This window comes from Dermacentor andersoni, chromosome 7, assembly GCF_023375885.2.
Source record: "Dermacentor andersoni chromosome 7, qqDerAnde1_hic_scaffold, whole genome shotgun sequence".
NCBI lineage: Eukaryota > Metazoa > Arthropoda > Arachnida > Ixodida > Ixodidae > Dermacentor > Dermacentor andersoni.
Genome location: NC_092820.1, coordinates 169,532,431 through 169,558,281, shown reverse-complemented (window position 1 = coordinate 169,558,281; position 25,851 = coordinate 169,532,431). Strand labels below are relative to the sequence as shown.

Below are 25,851 nucleotides of genomic sequence, written 5' to 3'. Positions count from 1 at the left end.
ACTAAACCCAGGCCTGGCTTGGCCGTGCCACCCATACAGTGGAACCAGTATGACAGAACACCCGCTGCCGTGGTTTAGTGTCTTTTACTTTTAGCTGCTGAGCGCGAGGTGGCGGATCCGACTCCTGGCCGTGGCGGCCGCATTTTGACGGGGATGAGGTGCAAACACGGTTGTGTACATTGCATCAGGTGCACTGATCAAAATTAATCCGGAGACTCCATGGTATAGCTTGCCTCCTCCTCCTCCTCCTCCTCCTCCTCCTCCTCCTCCTCCTCCTCCTCCTCATCCTCCTCCTCATCCTCCTCCTCCTCCTCATTATCATCATCATCATATCAGTACTTTAGCACGTAAGACCCCCAGAATTAATTATTATTTTAGCATGGCAATGCGCAGAAACATGTAGGTCTTCTTCAGCGATTTGTAGTCATGTAGCTATACCTTGCGCAACAGCCGCGGCGTGAGGCACGACGTCAGTGGGGTAGCCGTTGTGGGTAGCTATGCCAGAGAGGCCACCCACATCAGCGATGGTTGATATCGAACAGGGACAGTGGCAACTATAACGAAGATAATGACAGCCATGACCTTACGAAAAGCAACACCAGTGGCGGCACGTAGAAGAGGACGCCGTGAATGATATCACCGCTCACAAGTTGAACACTTAGGAGCGAATCAAATGTAGAACACGAGCGCTGTTGTCTGTGTCTCTCTCTTGGTCCTGTTGTTTAGCGCTGTTTGCTGCTCGTACTTATGAACCAACCAGCCCAAATACGTACTCTTCTGCAAATGTAGGATACGTTTTTTTTAGGCTACTGCAAATGAAACATGGTGCTTACAAGATCGATAATGGTGCTGATTATAAACGCCAGGAAATGTGGTCGAAGCAACATTTAACGGCCATCTTTGTCAAAAGAACTAAGATAAATCACATGGGTGGCAGAACGGACATGTTAGTAATGTTGTACCTTTGGTTAACAGTGAGACGACCGAGGTAGGAAGTCAGAGATGGGACAGGAAAGAGCACTGACATTAATTTTTCAAATGTTGACTATTAACTATTAACTCTTGTGCCTTGACTTTGTTGTGCTGCGTGTTGACTGTTGTGTCTTAACTGTTCTGTCAAGTCTTCACTTTGCCAAGTCTTGACTGTTGTCATGTTGAGAGATAACACGACTTAAGACCACAGTGAATCGAGCGAATATGCATCGCCACGTCGTGAAATTTGTTCGACTTGCCGAATGCAACCCAAGTCCGATTTCCAAATTATCACCAAAGTGGCTAGTCGCTGTTTTCTCAAGCACTACGCAAGGTAAGAGCAGGTTTCTCCTTTTCCGTCTATAATATAAAAAACACATATAACTTGGGCTTCGCGAATGGCAACTGATTGCAATATAGGTGCCAGGAAATTAAGACGAGATAACAACAGCTATAGTCGTAAGAAGAAAGAAGCAAGCGGGGGCCTTGCATGCACAAACACGGGATACGAGAATCCTGCACAGAAATTCAGAGCCACCGACGCACCAGAACCCACGCCTTGCATAAATAGAACGTACAAGGCAGTGAGAACAAGAGCGCGACATTTCGAGAGCGATGGAACGACCTTCGGAAGGAGCGGTGCACGTCACTGCGAATCAACAGAGGCCGGCACAGCGAGCGCAGACGGCAAGTCACGGAGGCCAGCGCCGCACTGTGCTGGTGTGGAGGATAAACACGTTAAGCAGAGGCGCACGTGGTGGGGAGCCTTTTTCACCCGAGCGCCGGCGAGAGCAAATTTAATTAAGTGACGGCGCGCGTCTTTTTCGCAGCGGGGAAAGACAAAGAGACCGTCCTCTTATCGGGCAAAACGTTGAGTGGAGTACCGACGTAGCAACCTCGCCGTCGCAGAGATCGACGCTAGTCGCATTCTTTCCGCGACCGTTCGAAGGAGCGACCGCTGTTACCTTGTAATACGAAGAAGCAATGAACGTTACACTCATATGGGAAATCAGTTCTGCGGACACCCGCAAGGTGAACGAAGATGTGTCTTCTTTCTTTTTTTAGCTACGTGGCCACAGTCGGGTGGATGACAAATTGTTCCAGTTCTCAACTTCCCCACACCGTGAGGGCTTCCGCATAGCAGATTTGCCATTTTTGGCATCCCAGTGCTTCGAGTTGTCGATTAATGCGCCCTCGCTGTGCGATATACGTTCACCTCACGGTTAGCTCGAGTGGTAGAGCGACCACTCGGGAAAAGCGTTGGTCCCGGTTTTCATCCCCGTACGAGAACAAATTTTTCTTTATCTGCGAAGCTTTTTCAAATAAACCCGAAAGTGTTTCTTTTGTAGTTTCGTGTCTACGTTAAGGAAGATGGAAATTTTCTCTTTCACGTTACATACCGCTAGGTTAAGTACGAAGCAGGTCACATTGATGGAGAGCCTGCTGTTCGTCCTAAGGTTAAATTCTCATCTCTGTTCCGACATACTGTGCATATCTGCGCGCTTTACAAACATTCCGGCAAGTACTCTGGGATGGGAAACAAAGTGGATTCATTTTTGTCACTATTGCAGTTCCGCGGAAAGAAACAGTTAGTTTGACGGTCATAGCTGTCGCAATAATGAGCTCAATAGCTCCTCCCTGCAGTGTCGCTTGCACAAAGAACTGGCAATGGTGTTTTCAACAACATGGTTTTGAACGAACACAGTGAGCAGATTCACGAAACTTTTCCTTCGCAAGGGTTGAAGGGGTATATTAAATGTGCACACAAATCTCTACTGCGACAGGAAAAGGCACGTCACACATATATGACATTGTTCTTTTCCGCAGATGCCGCACCTCACCGTTCCTCCCCCGCCGAGGATCAAACATCGCCTCGGTTTTCGGGACATCGCTACGCAGACGTCTCGCATTGTACGTACCCCTGAACGGGTGTTTGCATTTCGGCCCATAACTTGCAAACGGTGTAGTGCGTACACATACTCGTAAACATTGCATGACATAAATGTTGCGACCTGTTAAGCGCATCAAGATTTCAGGGACGTTCAGCCACAATACCCGAAACACCATTCCACACGAAGGAAAACTAGAACTTCATCACCCTTATTTCTTGCCATGGAGAGTAGAAATTAAGACTAATTATCTAATTAGGCGTAATGAAAAGAAATTGAGCATCTCCAAGCGACGGCAAACAACATTACATTCGTTCTGTCCAGCTATGTGGCATTCGCATATATTTAAACTCCTGCTAAAGTTAGCTGGGACTGTACGTGGGCCTGGAAAATGTCGAGCTTTCCAAAGCCCCTCGACAAACCTGCAGCAACAGCGTGCACCTGTGGCAAAGATGTCTTTTTTTTTGTCTACCAAGCAAGAAAAACAAAGAAAAGAAGAAAGCTCCTGCACTTTGTTGCCGTGTTATACGATACCGTATTATACAGCCGTATCATATGTTGCAACGACCTGACTAACGTATAAGCCTCACGTGCCTCTCTGTGATGCAAAGAACGCCGGCATAAAAAAGAAGCAGGAAGATAATCACATATCCTCGTTGTGCAACTAAGCTCCGTTGTTTTGCCCTTCCCGATACTAGAGAACAGGACGCGCCTCTCGAATTGCGCCAGAGGAGAGGAGGGAGATGCGAGCTTGAGCCACGCCACTATAACGCAACAACAAAGTAGCCACGCGGTATTCATTTCACCCGGCGCATCTCCACCGCTGCATCCCGGACCTCGTTATCTTACGGCGTGCGATCTCCATTTCCAGAATTCCGTGCAGCAGCACTGCGTTAGCTGCACACGACAGCGCTGAGACTCGTGTGTGTGCGAGGATGCTGTCTCTCAGCGACTCTCACGAGTGCAACGCCCTTGCGTCGAAACGAAGGATATAGGGCCATCTCAATATGACGGGGCACCTTTCAAGTGTGACTATACGAAGGGTGAATGAGCAAGAGGAGAGTTCACACCACACCAGTCGTTGTGGTGTGAACCTCTCCTCTTGTCCTTTGTGTTTTTTGACTGGTTTTTTCCCTTTAAGTGAATGAGCTGTGGCTAAATATTGCAACGGAAAGGATAACGGTCGCAGATGATTTCATTCGTATCAAATAATAGATGCTATTAGAAAAGGTTATTAATTAGAACATTGGGCATTGATTGATTCATTGATTGATTCATTGATTATTTGATTGATTGACTCGATCAATCAGCAAATGTGGTTATTTGCCCTCCACCTAAATGCAATACAGCAATGTTTTGGTAATCAGCCCCCATCGAAATGCGATCGCCTCCGAAGAGTGTGAGCCCAACGACTTCATGCACTGGAAATGAGCGCCGTAGCCATTGAGGCACCTACGCGAGTTTGCACCAAGAAAATATATACCAACTATACTGCACGCAACACATGATGCGTGTGAAAGCATGGGCTGCCGTAACGCAACATCAGCAAGCTCTGGATCATCCTCTGAATGCTTCCACAAATGGTATTGTTGTCGGCCTAACCGCGCATCCACTTCGCAGAAAATACATCGGCTTATTCACTTCTTGTTTTTCAATTCGTAAGTTTTTTTTCTTGTTGTTGTTTTCCCTCCCAATCAGCTTTCAGTGAGCACTAACCTGTAATGCACAGGGTGCCTTTTTCTTAGCTGCACCAATTTTTTAAAAATTGCCTGTGGCAAATAGCACAGTTCTGACACTTGTCCTAAATTACTCAATGAGGCGGCTATTACTTCTATGAGAAATCAAACTGCTTAATCGAAGAATCAACGTGATTACGCTAATTATATCTTTAATTAAATACGTAGCGGCACGTATTTCAAACTATGAATGTAGCTAGTCAGCATGCAAGGCCTATCGACTTGAAACGAATAATCAGGACCACGCCAATTTCGAGATATTTATTTTCAAAGTGTCCCATGAAACGCATTAGCCTTCCAGTTACTCTTGCGCTTCAATGCGTAAATGTGTTTCCAGAAAAATTAAGTGGGACAACAATGCATTTTTACCGCGGGTTGCACGGCGCATACCTCGAAACAGTTGTCATCCTCAGAATTTGTTCTAACTCGATATGTCTTGCATATACACTATAGCTACAGTCAGATTAGTTTGCTAATGCAACCTATTTATTTCCATTGAGCCAGCTCATAGAATCCCCCGGTAGGGCCGAACAACGTCTAAGGCACGTAGCTCATATTAGCACCCTTATCAATGACAAATTGAATCATGCGCTAGCTGACAGCTACGTGTTGTGTATGACTATACGCAGTCCAGGCCTTTCCATGTATAGCGCTCCCACAGTTTCATTTGTCGGTATTCTGAGGTGTCTCAGGTGATGTATACATCATCCCTCGCGATGCATATTATAAAGAATCACAACACCATCTCAGATTATCTATGCATCGCGTGAGAAACGCGCTTATCGCTGTTGGACAGGAACGTATTATTTGGCGTCACATACTGACAACGTTATACGATGAATATTGGACCAAGTATGTTTTCCTGCGCCTCCGGTGAGAACATAATATCAATATATTGTGACAAAACCAAGAAGCTTGACCGTTCGGTGATAAAAAGACTTACTGCAGCCATGAACAACTCGAGTCATTATGGAAAGCAAGAAGCAGGCTAACGCGCGTCTCACTAGGGTGACAGAGACCACTTAAAGGCTTTGTGACGAGCAAAAAGAGGGCAACGCAAAAGATAATCGTACCAGCTTCCGCGATTAATAGACTGGCAGCTATCACTTCAAACATTTGATGGAGGCGTCGTTCGTTAAATGTCAAAGCCATCAGCACATAATAAATAATGGTCGCCGATGTTTCTTTGTAAGGTAGCTGCACTATTAAAAGGAACCGGCATTACCAGAGCATTGCTGAAAATCCCTCTCTGGCAAGTCTGGAAATGTCTTTCACTATGGCGAGTGACATGTGGAAGATGGCGCTGGCTCTTCTCTGTGTGTCTGCACATGCGCCTACAGTAATACCGCCGGCACCAGCAACTGCAGCATCTACAAGACGTGAGCCGGCTGCCCGCATGTCCCACTTAACAATGGGCCTACCTGCACACCATAAGTAAGTAGCAGTGATTCACCTAAAAGTAACCACGAATCATAGCAAACAAATGGCGTCACTTATTCAGCACAATCTCACCCTTATCCAAAGTTCAAACAAGTAAAGCGCGTCTGCTGAAATGTGCCTCTTGAGAGTCTTCCTGTTTATCTTGCCTTGTTTCATTTCATAGCAAAACGGTGCTTTGTTCGTATCATCCTCTCCTGAGACTTTGTTGACGTAAGCTACTCAGTATGCCACCTGTATTTCTTCATTCGAAGCCTGTTACATTGACAGACAGCGTGGTGCCACCTTCGCATGTAGCTTCCTGGACGAGGCGAAAGTTACTCGCATGCTGAATAGCAATGTCCGCATAGGTAATTAGAAGATCCATGAACTAGCTTTCTATTTCTTTTCCTTAAGGCCCTTGCTGCAATGACTAAATAGATGCCGAGTAGTAGTGAAGTCATGTCTGCTTAGCACACACCGCATGGTGAGTACCTGTGTCGAGATATCCATCCGTAAAATGTCCCTTGAAAAATATGCAGATACTCCACTGGAGTTGTCAAAGTATGAGAAAGCATACGCCCAAATTTAACTTGGCCTACCCCCAAATTTAAGTTGGGCCACTCCGAAATATCAAGCTGGCCTACCCCCAAATTTCAAGTTGGCCCGCTCCCAAATTTAAGTTGGCCCATCATCAAATTTAAGTCGGCTCACTCCCAAATTTCAAGTTGGCCCACCTCGAAATTTAAGCTGACCAACCCCTAAACGTGAAGTTGGCCCAACCCCAAATTTCACTTGGCTCACACCTACTATAGGCTTCCCGTGCATTTTCTAAGGAGCCCTCCCTATGTATCCTTATGCGTACGCATAAGTTTGATCATATGTAGATTCTCTCTGATCAACTCTTTTTCATTGTTTCTTATCAGATATAAAGCTACCAATCATCTACATTTACACTATTATAACAAGTCTTCGCAAATTACGCATTTTTGTGCAGATACAAGGCATTACACTTTTCGCGTGACGGACAGATTTTTCGGTGGTACCCGCCAAATAATGCTTACGCATTATAGAGGATGCACCGAGAATCAGACGGTTCGAGGAAAACTACGTCAATTGCCTCGAAGGCATCACTTCCAACAACAATGTCGCCGCGATTATCCTTTCTAACGCCATTAAAAGTGCTAAAAAGGGCGCGACGTGGCATGGTGTTGAATCAGAAATCAGACTTAAAAAAAAGCTAATTCAGCGGCATACAAAGTTGTTCGTCACCATATTTTGCTAATATAAAATTCCTCCACTGTTTCTTTTGCCGCGGTGTCTTTGCTCCTGCCCACGATTCTTTATACCGCTAAATCGCGACTCACGCCCACACCAATTAACATGCGTCGCTATGTCCTATTTAAATTTTCTGCTTGTTTCCCGAATCTTTAATTCGCCCAGTGCCCTCTCTGCCCAACATAGCATTTGCCATAGTAAGAATAAATCTCGTACACTACTGCGGAACAGTTGATAAAGACCGTGTCACTTCTGCTGTCGCAGCCCCGATTTCCTTTCCGCCATCATCACAGATATGGATAGCATATCATCCCACACGGGCAGTCGAGCGTACGCGCGCTGTGAGCCCCGAGGCGCTTTACAATTGAAGCAGTATTTTTTGCGTCCAATTAACATGTAGCCAAGAACACACTCTTCGAACGCTGTACTGTTTTTATCGAGTGTGAATCTATAGTGCCCAGCCGTGCGCCCGCTTAGTGCCAAAGAATCTGCCTTGTTTTATTTATTGTCCGCTATTCTCAAGCCGTCGAACCTCTATAATAAAAAAAAAACGGCCTGAATGTTCTGCATCACACTTCGTAAAATGCATTATGCGTGTATGGATTACATGTGTGGGTGGGTGTACAGGTTCTGTAGTGCAACCTTTTCTTCAAGTCTCAGACACGCGCTGATGCATCACAAGGTGCGTCAGGCAGTGCTGAGCAGAAAGAATCGGAAAAACCCAAGAAAGCAAACAGCATGTTAGAGTGCCTACAGAACAATAAGAAAGGATGTGCAGCCCAAAAAGTGAGAATGTACAGGATTATGAAGTATTTTTTTTTTTTTGCGACTGGGAGGTGCTGTGAAACTATTGGGGAAGAATAGGGAAACAATTTTTTTTCTCTGCTTCTTTTTTCGCAGTTGCATTTGTTCGAACAGTCTGAAACGGGTAGCATCTTCATGTTAGAAAGAAAAAAGGCAATTCATCTCTGCCGGCCACATGGCATTCTTTTCTCCTACCACTGCTTTGTGTTCCCTTCTCCCTCTCTCTTTCTCTCTCTCTTGATACCCTTCAATTTTAAGTTTTCACCCTGCAGTTTAACGCATCATATCGTGTTGTTTGTGGGCAAGTTTACTTATCCAGTGTGTGGTTCATTTACGGTGGAACCTTTTTTTGCTTTGGGCATGACCTTGAAAAAGCAACTCCTACATGGGTTTGCAAGAATCTCCGTGCAGAGAGCCGAAAAGAACACACTTTTTATATCAAAGCCTGATCGTTTCATCAAATGACCTTGGCGCCAATGTACCAAGGTTTTTATCACATATTTCGGCGCATAGCTACACAGCTACGTTTGAATTAGCCGAAGTGAGCTTTGAAAAATTGTCAACTGACGAAAATTATTAAGGACACTCATGGAGTAAATAAGGAAAAAGGCTTGAAGCGCGAAGGTAACAAAAGGAACCTACATTTCATAAGAGTTAAGCATGATGTAGTTCTCCCTTTGTGCACTTCCAAAAGCAATTTCTCAAAGAGGCACGTAAGTACATCTCTTACAGACGACCCTCTGAACGAGTGTTTGAAATTTGAAGAGCTGCGGACCGCGAGCAGCCCACCCGTACGTTGCTTTCTCAACGCACGCCGCGCGCGAAGCTGAAGCATCGGAAAAGAAAAGTTGCAGGCAACCCCGAAAACGGGAAAGAAACGCACGTCAGAGACTGGTTCAGTAAGTACGGGGCACTCCCTGCTCTTGCCGCAACAACCCCGAATGCTCCCAAGCCCGAAACTTCCATCCCCACAGCGAGCACGCTCACCACGCACGTGTGCACCCGACCCCGCGTCGTCGGCAAGCGTTTCTATAGCGCCTCTTCGGATGCGAGAGAAGCGTTCTCCTCCTCTGCAGTCTTCCTCGCGACGTTCTGTGTTTGCTCTCCCCGATGGAGCCTCGTCCCCATCGGCGCAGTGGCCTTATGTGTGCCAGCGGGAAAAGTCGCATGCACCCACGAGTGGCACATGCTTTGCCGGGTGTGAGGGAAGAGAGATGCCTGAGCACTTCAGCTGGCGCTGCTATAGCAACAGGGAACGGGGCTCAAGGAACAGGACTGTATTTGATTCGCGTTCCGACTTGAGAACTTGGTCTGAGACCGTGTGACTTTACCGTCAAAATTTATTCGTTTATTTATTTAGTATACTCTCAAGGCCAAAGGCATTACAGAGGGAAGTGGGTATACAATGAACAAGAAACAAAGAGATGGGAAGTAGCACAACTGCGAGTCGGCCTAGTTGGAACAGATTCATCTTAAAACTTTTTGTGCGCAAACAAACAGGGGCGAAGAATAGGGGCAACACAAGGACGAGCGCTTTCTAACAACTGGTTTTATTTTTGAAGAACTACCTGCTTAAATACCCACAGATCTGCGCGATCTGGTCAACAGAGCACGCCTATAGCGCATATGATACCCGCAGATCTGCGCGATCAAGTCAAAAGAGCAACGTCAATATTACATATAACACTTGTGATAAAAAGATGTGGACAAAAGCCACCCGGTCATACTAAAACCAGCAAGGTGCATAAAACAAACACTTACAATAAAATGCGTTAAAGATGTGATGATAGAAGCGAATTTTCTTTGTCTAACAATGAAACAGAAGGATGGCTGATGCATTTTTCTTTTTGTTTTTCAATCCAGTGTGCTTCCACGATTTCCCTAGCGGTTTGATTCCTATGCCTGTACAAAACGTCTGTGCTAGTAAGACTGTGCTAGTAAGACTTGTACAGGCATAGGAATCAAACCGCTAGGGAAATCGTGGAAGCACACTGGATTGAAAAACAAAAAGAAAAATGCATCAGCCATCCTTCTGTTTCATTGTTAGATAAAGAAAATTCGCTTCTATCATCACATCTTTAACGCATTTTATTGTAAGTGGTTGTTTTATGCACCTTGCTGTTTTTAGTATGACCGGGTGGCTTTTGTCCACGTCTTTTTTTTATCACAAGTGTTATATGTAATATTGACGTTGCTCTTTTGACTTGATCGCGCAGATCTGCGGGTATCATATGCGCTATAGGCGTGCTCTGTTGACCAGATCGCGCAGATCTGTGGGTATTTAAGCAGGTAGTTCTTCAAAAATAAAACCAGTTGTTAGAAAGCGCTCGTCCTTGTGTTGCCCCTATTCTTCGCCCCTGTTTGTTTGCGCACAAAAAGTTTTAAGGTGGGAAGTAGGTTAAAGCAGATAAGAAAAGCTTCGCTGCTAGAAAAATGTTAGCTAATTACTAATAACAAAAAGTTTAAAGGCAATGACAAAGCAATGAACAAATTAATAAGCAACATGCAGTGCGTAGTACCAATAATAACTAATTATGCAATGTTGGCTGACGCTTGGGTAAAGGCATGGTTATCGATTATTGAAACAATGTTAGCAGGAAGGTGGTCCCAGTGTTGTGATGTTCGTGGAAGAAAAGACATTGAATAAGTTTTTGTGTTACAAAATGTGATCCCTATTTGGGGCGATGATCAATGCGATGGGAAACGCATATGGGTAGAGGAATGAGATCGTTTCGCAGTACGAGCTGATGGTTTAATTTTTGGGATAGAGTTTATCTCGATACCTTGTGGTGGTGACTTAATAATGGAAATGAGAGCACAGCTTTTCTGTACCGTATGCTTGCACTCCGGTTGTAGTTAGATAAACTGAAACGAACACAGTTGTTCTGAACTAGTTCAATAGATGTAATGAAAGTGTCACGATATGGATCCCAAACTGTCTATGCATATTCTATTTTCGGACGTATTAGTGGTTTATAAAGCAACAGCTTCACAGTACACGAAGTGGAAGGGAAAATTCGGCGCGAGTAACCTAATGTCATATTAGCATTGCTAATGAGGTAATCAGTATGAACATTCCAAGTGAGATTACCTGCTATGTGATCACCAAAGTACTTGTAAGAGTGGACAGATTCAATATCACTGTTATTTAGGAAATATATAGGTCAAGTAAATTTACAATGAAGAACACTTTACATTTATTAATATTAAACTTCATTAACCATTTGTGACCCCAATTATTGCCAGTGTAAAGATCGGCCCGTAAAAATTTTATGTCGCCATACTTACTTTCACGAAAAGTTGCACAATCATCAGAGAACAGGTGAACCTTACACGAGATTGTAGAAGCAAGGTCGTTAATATATATCAAGAATAACGGGTACCCAGTACTGAACCCTGTGTTACACCTGAGTTAACATTAGAAAAATGAGAGTTATAACCATTAGTACTGACAAATTGTGAGCGATTAGTGAGAAAACACTCGATCCACTTAAAAGGTTGTAATAAAGGTTAAGCAGGCTTAGCTTATACAGTAAAAGTTTTATGAACTGTTCGTGGCAGCACGTCCTCGACTGCTTGTGGTATCGCTGCTGCGACTTTCTTCTTCTCGTGGTGTTTGTTTATTTATTGCAGGCCAAAGCGAAGAAGTAACCGGTGCCTTTTCGAGGGGCCACCACTTCCTCAAATAGAATAAACAAAGGAAATAGCTGTGTATTTCAGCGTGGTTTCTGCCTTCTATGGCGCTTTTGTGCTATTACAGTTAAAGACAAGCCAGTCCAACTCATACCAGCACCAGCAACAAACCAGCACCAGCAGCGAACAGGACCCAGTACGAGAAACCAGCTAAGACTAGTTTTTGTGGTATGTACGTGTCACGGTAGGTCGGAAAACGTTACGCGATGAAGTGAAGATTTAGAAGAGAATTGCCTGGAAAAATGTTGCACGAGCCCGCCTCTCGCGGGGGACCTTCTCGCGTGATTGCCTTACTCTGAACCTATAACAAGTTGCAGCCTACGTACTACGTACTTCAATGCCTTCTATGCAGATTTTGTATTCCGGTAAGTGGGGCTGAAGCTGGAGCATTCGCCGCAGCGCCGGCTGCCAGGCTAACACCGTTTGAGGCAACAGCAACACAACCATCGCCAAAGCCAAAAGTTGAGAAACGCATACACACGGCACTTCCTTCAAATAATTGTTGTTCATGCAGCCACCATAAGCAATATGACGACGCGGGCGCAATGAGTTTCTCGCGGCAGGAGGCCACAACGCGACACTTCTGCAAATGACAACGTTTGGTAACTGCCACGATTCCTCATACACCTATGTTGCTTAATAGAGCAGCAAACTCAAGAGTGCCGTAAGGCATCGAAACGGGGAAAACATGATGAGGAGGTGTCGCTTTGAAAACTTTAAAGGGTGCATAAATAGAGCAGGAACTCTAAATTGTTGTGAACCAAAGGCTGGCATATGTAGGAGTTAAGGTAAGGCGACAAGAAGGTCGGTAAGAAAACACGTAGAAACCACATATATATATATATATATATATATATATATATATATAGGAATAGGATTTCGCGTTACTTAGCGCTGAAACTCTGAGAAGCTATATACCGGCTCACCCACGAAGCTCTCGTGCGCTTTTTATACCGGTGTGTGAAGTTCGACAAATGAAAGTCGGAAAGGAGAGAACAGGCAGCCTTCAGCAAGACTCAAGTAGATCAGATGCACGCTTGTAAACCTCCCCACCTCGGGAGAAGTACGAGGTCAATGCAGTGATTTGAAGTTTGAGTCTAATTGTTACTTCGATTCTACGGGTTCTGGCGAGGAAGTAGGGAGGAGGGCATCAAAGCCTGGCTAATGTAACGGGCGCATTATAAAAGCTATTCCTTTTCGCGGTTTGTCAGTGGCCCGAGCAGAGCTCCGCCAATGTTATCACTGGAATGGGCCAGTCGTGAAAAGTAGAAGGGTATGCAGAATGCTGCTGCAGCTATCTATTTGTGCACACACCGACCCGTCTGCGTACACTTGTAGGTGGCTTTGAAACGCTGTGTTCAAGTGGTGCAGCACAAGAAACTTTGCTTCAGCAATTGGAAGGATACGTTTGGCTGCTAGGTGGGGTACACTGAGGCTGCAGATAATGTCCGAAAAAGAGCATCGCATATCGAGGTGACCCCGTTCAGGTCATTCCAATCCTAAATATTGGCAGGTGTTCAGTGCTGCGTGGAAATGGGAGCGAGTTCTTGCTCTTAGACGCCGGAGAAGCGCCATGCCAGCGGGGTACTCGCCCAGACTTAATATTGCGTCAGCAAGGCCTGAGATGCCAAACGCCGGAGTGGAAGCGGCTCTGCTTCATTACTAACCTTCTTGTTTGAAGCTACTCGAGGAACTTCCCTCTCTAAGTGAAGTCCCTTTCTGTGCACTGCCTCCAAGCCTACCTTGACGTGTTATGGTCTGGCAGGCTGGATCGCGTAGTTTCGTCTAGAACAGTAGAAGTACTGCAATTACCGTGCCATTACGAAAGCTAAGCGCTTTTTTCTGCACGTGACGTCATGGTGCTGACAAATTCAAAGCTAGGGTTACAACGATTACAGGGTGGCCTACCTCGAGAGAAGTTTACAAGGCAATCTCTGGCATTGATTAAAATTCTAATGTGCAAGAGATTTATTGTAACATTTCAATGGATCCCATCCCACGTAGGAATTGAAGGAAATGAAAATAGTGGCGCTCTTACACGCCTAGCATTGACATGTGTCCCTACAGTAACAGCACCAAACATTTTTCAGGACCCTAAGGATGCAATCCGCATTCATTTAGCGCGATCCACCAGAATCCGCACCAAGCCTGAGTGACCCAAGGACTTACTCGTGAAGAAGCAACGCTGCTGTACCGCACCCCGGCTTGGTTATACAAAACTGGACGATGCGCTTAACCGCTCTGTGTCTTCTGGGGTGATATCGGCGACATCGAACATATCATTTGGCTATGCCCGCAGTCCGACAAAGAAAAAGAGCGATTGCCGAAAGGCTGCAAAAGAGTGGTTCTTCGCACAGGACGGTTGAAGACTATCGTTTTCCCCGGAGAACCCGCGGCAATCCGAAAGAGAGTGCTACGACTGCTGATTGCCTTCATTCTAGACACGGGGCTCTTCGACACCTGGTGACACAAACTGCGAAACTCATAGGCGGCTCAGGCGGAACACTTGGCGGCAATGTTCTCCAGGCTAACCCCGCCTGCTGCGACACCACCACCACCTCAAAGGTAGATGATAAGAAATTAATAGAGTCGAGGCAAATGAATGCCTCTGTTATGCCGGCGCTGGAGGCTAGTGCTCCAGCTCTGAACTCATTCATCGTGACATCCAGTCACTTGCCTGCTTCCCCGACTACCCTCAAGGCACTTAACGTGAAGCGAAATTCACGCACTCCTTCGCAAATACCCCGAACTATATATCACACAAGTCGCACAATAAGCATGACATATTACGTCTTAACGGGGACATGAACAAGACTCGGAATCACAATGTGACTCAAGCTATAGCCTACCTTCACCACCTAGCCGACGCCGCTGGACACGCCATTACATCCCGGCGGTTTCCAGGACACTATGGCCTTCACAGAAATGAGATAGCAAATCAAGCTGCCCGCTAGCCCTTCACCACAAAAGATACGTGAAGGTATACTTCGATATACGTAATATATCGCCGATGGCAAAAATTCATGCTCGTGGGGAAAGGAACCGCGTCCGCATCAAACCTATTCATCAGCGTACCTTCTTTCACTTGGTTGACCCAGTCTTGATCAAAACTTCCGCGCCAACTTCCCTGCTGACAAGAAACTTTGTATCATCATCTTCGCCAGAAAGCTGCGTTTACAAGCCATGATTTGCGCCGACTTCTACAATCTACCAGCCCATACTGCAAACATTGTGGTGCTATAGAAACGCTAGAGGATACGTCGTTAGAATACCCAGCCTAAAGAAAAGGAAGAACTTTTTATGAAAACCAAATCGGCAAAGTTAGTCACTCACCAATGACGATGAGAGACACATTAGGTTCTACGCCATGTCCACCTAGGAAGCAGCAGGATTGAAGCATAATTTTTTACTTATCCCCTGGATATTGACTTGCTTGACAAGCTTTAGAAAATGTTATATTTACACATAAATGACCAAACTTGATTTTCACATCGCCTTCATTTTTAATGTAGCATAGCGAACATCACTTTACGTGCAAATACCAATTCCATCTATATCACTACTTTTTTCATTTCTTCCGCTCTCTTTCTCTTAGGCGCTTTCAATGCCTCATTCCTTCCCCTGTGCAGAGTACCACGTAGGCGACTTTAAACGCAACTTTAGGATTATCGGCGTTTCATTAACGAGATTCCTCTATCTCTATCCCTCTTTCTCTGGACAAAAAAAAAGGAACTAAATACGAAGCGAGAAAGCACAGACGATGGCGCACTGTGACTGTGGTGGTATATTGAATCCGAGTTTATGTCTGTCTCCCTTTTTCTTGTTTTTTTAGTTAGCAGTTGTCTGCAGTTGTCGGCGTGTCAAACCTGTCTCATCTTATGCGCCAGTTTCGTCATCAGTTCTACAACTATTCTTCGTTTAACACCCCATGGCCGTACAACGTACGTATTAGGTTTGTTGGCCTCGGTCTTCTCCATCCGATGCATTTTAAAAGGTTGCAATGTTCATTTTCATTACTCGAGTTCATGTACTCACAGCTTGATTTGTTGAAGTTATAAGAATTTTTGTTAGACCTTATTAAATAGTTCAGAGTATTTAATATTGCATATATGAATTGAATGGTCTTCGTTATTTGATTCGTTTCGACTCGAGGATCGACTATTCGAGCTTGTCGAATATTTGCTCCTGTTTCAATAGTACAAGTAATCATATTCGTACCAGTGCAAATGGTGGGACCCCCGCTGCAAGTAGAAATTCTTGCGAGTGATTCTGTACCAGAAGAACCGTGGTTTTTGTGCGAACGTGCAAACTTCTGAGCCACGGCATGGAGATCACTTTTGCTATGTTTTCCGCAAAAGTGATCTCCATGCAGAAGTGAGCCGTTAAATAAGCACGCCTGGCGTCAAACAGCCTACGCCTTTCTTGTCTCCATTAGAGCAAGGAAATTTATCATTTACTCATTGTCACCCTGTTTGTGTTCCTTTAAAAATATGCACAGTGTACACTTGGCTTCTTCAAGAACAACAGCGCTCTATTACATGGACCTGATAACGCTTCATCTTTTGTCTCTTTACCCTTATTATAATGTGCATCCTATCTATTATCATCACTTTAGGTTGTTTCTCATTTGCAAGCTGGTCAGCTGACCCGACATCCCGTTGGTGGCTGTGTCACACTTGTCAGCAATGTAAGTAAGCCACATTTAAGAGGAGAAAATAATTCCAATATTTATTTATTTATTTATTTATTTATTTATTTATTTATTTATTTATTTATTTATTTCAGAATACTACAGGCCAACAGTTATGGCCCATGCAGGAGGGGATAGACAAGGCATGGAAATGCACTGTGACATAAAAAGGAAAAAGGAACGGCAGTTTATGTTCGCTTTGTTTAGAAATTTGTAATATTTGGCATTTGATTCAATATTCGAAAGTAGCTTTTCTCGAATGCTTGTATTCGATTCGCTTCGAGCATTTTCCTGTTCGAACCCCCCTAGTCATTAAATCAGTAACTTATAGATGATGTTAGGGCATGCGCAAATATTCTGCAGTTTGCACTCAACAAAGATTTTCTTTCACTGCAGCAAATCTCCTGTCTAGTACTAACGCATCTGCAGTATTTCAAAACAACAGACCTTAGTGTCCGGCCGCATCGACCGGCTGTGGATCGCCTAGTGCATGTAATTAAGCTGAGCTCCTGTTTTCTCTCTTTTTCACTCCTCTCTATATATGTAGGGTAATTAACTGGACTAAATCTTGTTAGTCTCTTGACCGTTTTACCTGTATCTCTTTCTCTATCCTTCATATGTGTCTTGCGCTTTCTTTAGGGTGAATATGAACTGTCCTTTTGCATTGTCTTACCCTGGCATGACATCTTCCTATTTTCTCTCTTCCTTAACTTTTCCTTATTTATTTCCACGAACTCATCGTCATTGAAGGGTTTCTCCATCCATTATTTCACTCCGTACGTAGAACAGCATGTAGGCCGTTACGTCCCGTATGCTGTCAGAATTTTCTTTTTTTCATTAAAGTCCTTTCCACAGTTTTAGTTTCGTAATAAACCGACCAAAACAGTTTTTTTTCCTTCAATTTACCGACAGCTATAAAGAATACGTATATATCAGCGAACTTCTGGAAGAGGAAATACAACCTCTGAAGAAAAGGCTGCCAAGCCCCAAATCCGGAAAGCGGCATGTCCTGCTGAGGCATTGCGCAAAGAGTGGTATTCGCCGTTTCCCGACCTCTAAAAGAAGTGCTTTCTTCGAGATTCTTGTTAAATATTTTTTATTCATTGGAGCAAACTAATCAAAAGTTAGCGCCTTGCTACCTACTTCTCACCGTATTCATTTCCTCGTCAGAACGCTTCCATCCGAATTGATAACGCTAAAAAATCCGGCTCCAATAACTCTCCTTTGCGCGTCAAAACTCTGAAGATAAGAAGGAACCCTTCGGTACTGGAGACAGCTTCCTCTGAATTTCTTGAAGGCCCTTCCAGACGTAACTAAATAAGATGAAAAAAAAATTTAAATAGCACGACTGCGAAAGTAAGGGGTGAATGCCCTCACTGACATTCCAATTAAAGCAGTATGCAAGACGACAGCTGCCACGAACTCTTGAAAGGTGCTCCCGCTACAACTTTCTTTGATAGTTCTTTATTATGTTTATATTTTCTACAATATTTCGTTCTTTTTTTTTTCCTCTGTGAGAATGATTTGAAAACCGCGACGACGAGAAACGTCCATGTCAAGGCAAGAAATCAAATGCTGTGCTCAGTGGCTCACCGAACGGTATGCATACTTCGCAGCGTATAGTTCTCGTTTCTTTTGGAATAAAATTCCACCTTCAGGCTCCACATATTGTCCATCACTATTACGCAGAGTTCACGTGCGTTTCTTCGAGTTTGTTTCATAGACCTTAAGGCGTTCAGTCACTTATTGTGATGGACTGGCAATACGTCATGGTCGCATAATCTTATTTCAAGAGATTGCGAACTCGATTGAAGGAAAGCCAGTGATATAATAATTCCTTGTACACTTTTTATCGACTCCTCGTAACTGCAGAAATATAAATTTTTATTTAGTTCGGAATCTAGTTTTCTGATCAAAGTATGGAATCACAGGCACGAAGCATATGGGCAAGTTAATTATTGACTTCAGGCATCATGAGGAAGAAAAAATTACTCGTTTCACCATTCCTGACGGAACGCGGCAAGTCTAACATTCCATAAAAGAAGACAGTGCCAGTCGCCGTATGTAGCAATACTCAGCAGCCTGGAGTGAAATGTAGCCACACTGAGTAAGCAGAGCGTACAATATAGCCGCAGCGTAAATAATTAAAATAATTAAATTATAAGGCCTGACGTGTCAATATCACGATCTAATTATGAGGCACGCCGTAGTGGGGGAATCCGGAAATATGGACCACCGTTCTCTAACGTGCACCTTAATCTAAGTACAGAAGTGTTTTCTCATTTCGCCCACATTAAAATGAGGCCGCCATGGCCGGGATTCGATCCCGCGGCCTCGTGCTTAGCAGCCCGACACCATAGCTACTAAGCAACTCTGGCGTGTAACCGCAGATTAACATCCGTGTCTTTTTTATTTCCTACTATTGAACAGAATTTGTAATAATAATAAACCCCATTCATATTGAGTACAGTTCGATTAAAGAGATTAAAGGTGATTTCTTGAAGGCTTAAAATCTGGTTCTCCAAATTTTATGGCGCTTTTCCTTTTGCCGAGACAAATTCCGTGTCTAATGGCGTTCCTCTCTTTCTTTATTTAGAAGGGGTAAGTTCGAATGGATTGCACAACCCTAAATCGTCTTTTTGTTTTTGTCTTTTTCTGCCGACTGCCCTTCTCGCATTTATGTTATGACTAAAGTAAAGAAGATGCTACCATTAGTCTTATATTTGGAATTCACGGTCTCGAAGCTCATTTTAATTGGCCATTTTGATGCACCCACGTGTTGTTGGCTATAAAATGTAGTTCATTCACTACGTTCCTCTAGGCCTTGCGCTTTGCAGATATTTCCAGTTCCTGGCTGGCGATTCTATAGAATCCTCTCTGCCTCGTTTGCACTCCTTTTACCACACCCAAGCGTTGAACGCGGTTGTATTGAATGCTGGTGATTAAGCGAAGCCACGAGAAGGAGGCTCGCATTCAGCGGCGCGCATGAAGAACAGCACCCCTTGACCCCAGCGTCGCGCCGGACCCACGTCATCGGTCTCCGCGTCTACACTGCTTTGTTGAGGGCCCTTAGTGGTCTCCGCCTCCCAGTGCCGCAGTGGCTCCCAGACCACTAACAAACGTCGCGTCACACAATTTCGCAGAAAGCCCGATCCGGAGCAGATGCCAGAGGAACAATGGCAGTCCTTAACGCCGGATCTCGTTAATATGCCTGCCTCCTGTGCATCCGTGGTCGCTCACCCTTTCTCCTCTTCACGCTTAACCTCTTCCTGCGGTGACTGCCACCGCCAGACGGCGCTGTAGCGAGAGTCCCAGCTACAGATCATGCAACTTGCACAACACCCCTTCACCCGCCTCTCTCCATATCCGGCAAGCTTAAGACAAAGAAAGCCTGGAACGGTGGTGGCAAGTGGCGCATAATTTCGTACAACTCTTTTGTTGTGGGCAAAGTAACGCTGCGCTTCTGCATGTATCCTCCACTCCTTGTTTCTGCAATCTAGGTGGATCTATCCACGCCCTACCACGGATATCTAAGTATATAACAAAGATCCGATACGATCATATAGACCAACCTTCACGAAGCTTACCTGAGGCGCTATCGTAAAACTTCGTAAATGCACTCAAGGCTGTATACGCGATCCCGCGTCGCCCATCGGTAGAGCTAACACACGCACCTAATCCGCTATCAACTTCAAGTTACTCCACTGCGAAACAAAATAAAGTCTCTCCCATGGATCATCCACGACCTCTGTTTGTCGACAACCGCACCCCGTCTTCGCCTGCAATGCGTATATGACTTGCCAGCTCGTAATTCCTACACACAAAAAGTAAAGCTAGGAATAGGCATCTTGGTGAGGAACCTTTCGCCCATGTACAGCGACCCAGCATTTTCGCGAGCGACCCAGGCGACCGTCATCTTCCAATTCCCTTCTATAATATGACGCTTCGATCTCCCATGTTTGCAGCACTACCCGGAGCTGTTTTTCAAAAAAACAACGAAGATCCCTCATGATTACGGTGCCCTTCTCCAATCCCTAACTTCTAACTCTCCCCCCTCTCTATGGCTTTCTCTCCCTATCCACCTTCTTACGTTTCCTAACTCCTGGTCAGCTCACCCGATCTTCCAGCTACAGAGTACTGTTGCCAACTCCTGGCTAGATTACTGTACTTGGTCGCTCTGCCCCAATTCTTCTTGCTCAGCCATGCTCGAAAGATTAAAACGTGCCGACCTCGTGAGAATGTGCGCCTTTGTAGTAACTCCGGGCCATTCGCTGCTAGAAAAGCACCTTTCTGAAAGCCGTTACAAGACCGCGAATCTAGGCACAAAGTCTTGTCATTACCCAAGGTGGCTTGCCCCGTCCGCTTCACAAATGCGAAGAGATGTACAATGAAAAGCTGAGAAAGTTTGAAACTATTTAGTTTTTTTTCTCCATCTCTTTTCAGCCATCGGAGCGCTTATACTTCAAGTTCATACACCCGTGAAGCCCCCAAGAAGCAGTAAGCGACACCAAGGAATTCACACTTGGTAGTCTTGTGTTCGTTAACTTAAGGTCTTGTTAACCACAGGCCACCAGAAAGACCGATCATGTGTCGGAACGAGTTCAGCCTAAACAGACGTCCTCTATTGACCACGACGAAAGTCGTTCTTTTGATTTCATGACTTCCACTGACCATCTTTAAGCTAATGAAGCTAGTATCCATGAAGTGTCCAATCAGCAAACGAAATAGTGTTCCTTGAAGCGCCACCTTCGTTGCGCTCCTAAACATGCCAAATTGCTTGCGTACAAATTATTCATGGTACCCAAACTAGACTAAGCCTCAGCCAAACGGAACCCGCCCCAAACGCCCATTATCAATGAACCTAAAGGTATTCCAAATCATGGCACAGGATTCATTCATACCTCATATGCATTTTACATCAGTGTTTCAATCTTGAAAGCAGAATCTGACTTACAGCCACATTATTCGCGTCGCCGAATAACCGTACTTTTCCTTTTTCGCAAGTTTTGCTGTTGCCTCGCTTAATAACTCACCTTACATCATGCCAACCACATACATCACGCACCGGTCATCCACTCCATGCTTTCAGCGTGCGAGCGTAAACTATTGCTTTCTTCAGCATCTCTTTTTCCTCGTGTTGCTAAAGATTGAAACTACCTTTATCACAATAACGTCACCACTACCTTGCTATTATCGTTTGCTGAAAACATGTTTAAGCATCTTTCGAACTAATACCAAATGGCAATAAGATTTTTTTTTCGCCCTTTACTTTTGTCACACACCATCCTAAAGCATTTAGGCAAATAAAAGTATTTTTTTAATGAACTTTAGAAAGTGGTTCGGAAATGGGGACCAGAGCTCTTCACTCACCATTTCACACCGTCTGTGAAATTCCCAATAGGCCCATATTTGTCGGGACCAACGCAGTTGTCCGCTGACTTTCGCGTCACCTATGAAGAACAAACCCAACTATAAAAGAGCACTTTCTTGAGTACTAAAACAACGTAAGTTGGAGACGCGCACTTTATAACGGTATACGCAAGGCCAAGTGAACAATATTTACAATCAGCGCCCTTTTTTTTTCTGTCGGAATTGCACGGTACCTCCACTTCTATTCATTTTCTTCTTGAAGGTAGCTGTCTGTGCGTATACAGGAAGATGGTCTCCTCTGACTCCCTCAGACTACGCCTTGTACCATATCCCGTAACAAATGCCGGAGAAGTTCGGGCTATAAGGCGTTAAAATTTTCAAGCACCCCGACGCAGAAAAACACAGAAATGTTTCGAAGAAACCACATCATGACATGGAATATGCCAATGGCATCATCGTGCTTACAGTCTAAGCTTTCAGTTGATCATGTCAGCGTGTCTACAAACAACAGAAGAATGAAAAAACGCTGTCACTGCTTTTCGATCTTACCTTAGAGGTAAATTGAAAGATTGTGCCATTATTGCTCAAACCTTTTCTCATTTAAGACAACCTAAAGACAAATAAGTAAAAAATACGAGCGCTCGTGCACATATTAACTTCTCACAATGAACACACGAGTTTTATTGGTGGAACACAGAAGCACAACAGTCAGCGAATGACTGAAACAAACTGAAGATAATCCAGAGCTTACTATAAGAAACGTAAGCCTGTTAGCGTCTATGTAAGCACTTGATATTTATGAAATGGACCACGGCGGTCCCATTACCTGAAGCAAACAAGTGCTATGCTTTTGGCACTGTGCATTGACTTTCAGTGCTTGCGTGCGTGCGTGCGTGGTGCGTGGTGCGTGCGTGCGTGCGTGCGTGCGTGCGTGCGTGCGTGCGTGTGCGTGTGCGTGTGTGTGTGTGTGTGTGTGTGTGTGTGTGTGTGTGTGTGTGTGTGTGTGTGTGTGTGTGAGTGTGTGTGTGACGGTCTTTTTATATATCATACCAGATTAATGAAGGGATAGATGTCATAGCGCTTCAGTGAAAGTCTCGTAGAACAAAACACGACAAATGACCCTAAATCCCCATAATAAAGCACTGCATTAAGGCGTTATGTTAAATTTACACAGAAGAGGAAATGGCTTGTCAAGCGATCTGCAGAGGTAACCCAGCTTTCTGAATTCGCACAAGATCCCGTTTCTCTGCTCCATAAAGAGACTTGTTTATCAAAACCGCCTTTCGCAAACGTACCAAATAGTCTTCTTGGTTAGCCTTCCAAACCTAGGTGTTCAACCTAAGCTTTCATGATGGAAAACAAAAAAATATGTCGTCGAGTCTTCTGCAATAGACGCAGCAGAAGCTGCTCCATGCTACCATCTCGGATTTCTATCCTCGGCCGCTATACGCAAATCTATCTGTGACCTGGGCAGCACAATACCGCCAACGGCGGCGCATATGTTTAGCGAGTCCGCCGTTTAGACCACCGGCAGCAGGCCCGCTACCTACGTTGCAACAGCGCAAGGGCCTCACAAACGGGAGGCGCGGTACAAGGCTCGTCTCTCCACTAGAGCTTCTGCGCACAAGTCAACATGTAAACGTGCCAGAGGGGAGAGAAAAAATGAAAGAAGAAGGCTCGCTATTAAGTTTCCTTCGCATGCATGATTGGCGCGCAATTTCTCCTTTGCGTTACGAACTTTTTTATTTCATCTTCTTCTATTTTATTCTTTCTGGCACCTTTGTATGTTCACTTGTGTGCAACCAAAAGCTTTGTTGACAATGAGCGCTTCTTCCGCGTGAGATATGTGTGTCATTATTAGAACAATTGGGTGTGATGCGCTCTCTTCTAGGTGCATTTATTTACACACTTTGACGCATTGACGCATTTATTGCCTCTTCAGGACATTGCAAACAACGTACTATTTTCTGTGGCTATCTTTTGCTTTCTTTTTTGTGCAGCCTATCCTTGAAGTATTGATATTGTGCATATGTTTGAATTTATTTTTCAACGTCGTGCTTAAGTGTGACAAGTAATCCGCTATTTCGTTGTTTTGTTTTTTACCTTTTATTTAAATCATCATTTCTTTTTCGAATAGTTTCATCCCTCATAACGCCTTAGTCTATACAGAAACCAAATGAAGTAGCAGAAAGCATATTCTTTTCACAAGCCCACCTGAAGCTTTATCTAAAACCTACTTAACTGTAATACGCATCAACGTACCACCAGCCTATACCGATATAAGCCGAGCCAGGAACTGACGATGAATCATCGTCTGGAGCAGTATTTTGTCACTGGTTACCCGCGTTCATGACCATAACCGGGCGCCAAGTTAGTATGAGGAATGCTAACTCGTTTTACTGACGTATCACAGTCAGAAGAGCTTAAAAAATATTTTAAATATGACCCAAAGCCCACAAGCAAAAAAAAGAATGTGCTTAGTCGCAGACTACGATAGAAAGACCTTGCTGGTCACAGGTGCGTAAATCTAGATCACAGGACAACCGCCACATAATAACTGTGCTAAATATAGACTGCGTGCACTTTATTCAGAAAAAAACTTAAAAAGTTCAAGACGAAGCTTTAGCTCAAGGCCAACTCCTGTGTCTCCATTCAAGTACATGTATGAAGTAGAAAATTTTTTATGAGGAAATAGCTGAACTGATTTCAATTTAATTTATTGCATATTAGAGAGAATGTTAAACTCAAGCACTGTAAGAAGAATCATCGCAAACTTAACATATTTTACAGATATTACCAAAAATCACTAGGTTCAGAAAAGATTTTAATATGTTTACGAGGGAATTGCGAAAGCCCAACTAACAAAATACCACCATATTTCAAAGCATTGTATAATAAACCAATTTTGTCGGCTTTAGATGTTTTATTAGATGCAGTTTACAACATTATGACATCGTTTCTTTATTGCTGAGTTTTATGGAGTTCTACACTTGATACATGAAAGTTTAATAACTGTTGCAGTGTTCTAACTGTGTTCTTTTTTTTATGGCATAAAATAAAAAACTGACTTCGTATAGGTACGATATTTTAACCTATCATTTTAACTGCATCAAGCCTTATCGAAACCGGCCCAGTGGTGGCCGAGAAAAACGACTTTTCTGTTCCCATGTTCCACATGGGAGCTGCCGAGCTAAAGATGCCTCTTCGCCCTCTGTCGTGCTATTTTTTCGTTTATATGCCCAGCGCGTGAACCGAGAAAATTATACCTCTAAAACAACAGCCGTACAAGCGATGATTTCGCACTACCACATCTTACAATGTCTCGCTCAGTTAAAAGCTGCACGTAGTGAACTGAAAGCAGAACCCAGCTCATAAAAAAGGAAAAGGTACAGGATTTCTTACAAGCAGCAAAAAAAGAGCAGCAGCAGAGTGAGGCTCGCAGTCTTGTAAGCTCTGCAAAAAAAAGAAAACGTTATTTCAAAACGCAACGCAGCCAAAAACGCAACCAACATGTCAGATTCTACACTCGGTAAGCGTACAAACGAAAGAAAGAAAGAAAGAAAGAAAGAAAGAAAGAAAGAAAGAAAGAAAGAAAGAAAGAAAAAAAAAAGAAAGAAAGAAAGAAAGAAAGAAAAATCGAATCGACTGAGGCGAGAACAAAATGTATAACGGTTGAAACCCACAAAACAAGCTGTGACCCGAGACCACAGAGGCACGCTCCTCTCAGAAGTACACTCTAAACTGTAGGAGTTCAAACAGATTGTAAGAAGAGGCCAAAATAAAAATCTCCCGCCGAGTCGAGCTGACCGAGGACCCGCTTCCCTGATAGAACCGAACCTTGATGGGTTCGACAGCGAGAACGTTAAATCCCGCCAGAGAGCGCTGCGCATGGTGGTTGGCCCGGGGGCTTCGCTATTCCGCGGGGACCTTGTTTATGGCATCGAGGCAACACGATTTACTAGGTTTCTCTCTCGCTTGACCCGGACCGGCTTCTTTCTTACTC

The 25,851-nt window shown here is 44.3% G+C and overlaps 1 protein-coding gene across 2 annotated transcripts in view; it reads right to left on the bottom strand.

The window, feature by feature from the left end:
- LOC129385276 (uncharacterized) overlaps nucleotides 1-25,851 on the bottom strand; it is a 610,699-nt gene that overhangs the window by 503,566 nt on the left and 81,282 nt on the right. For both annotated transcript variants that reach the window (XM_072289404.1, XM_072289403.1), the window contains exons 2-3: nucleotides 25,251-25,301; nucleotides 21,849-21,928 (exon numbers count right to left, since the gene is read on the bottom strand). In XM_072289404.1, coding sequence (XP_072145505.1) covers nucleotides 21,849-21,928; nucleotides 25,251-25,301 — 131 coding nt within the window. The remainder of the gene's footprint in view (nucleotides 1-21,848; nucleotides 21,929-25,250; nucleotides 25,302-25,851) is intronic.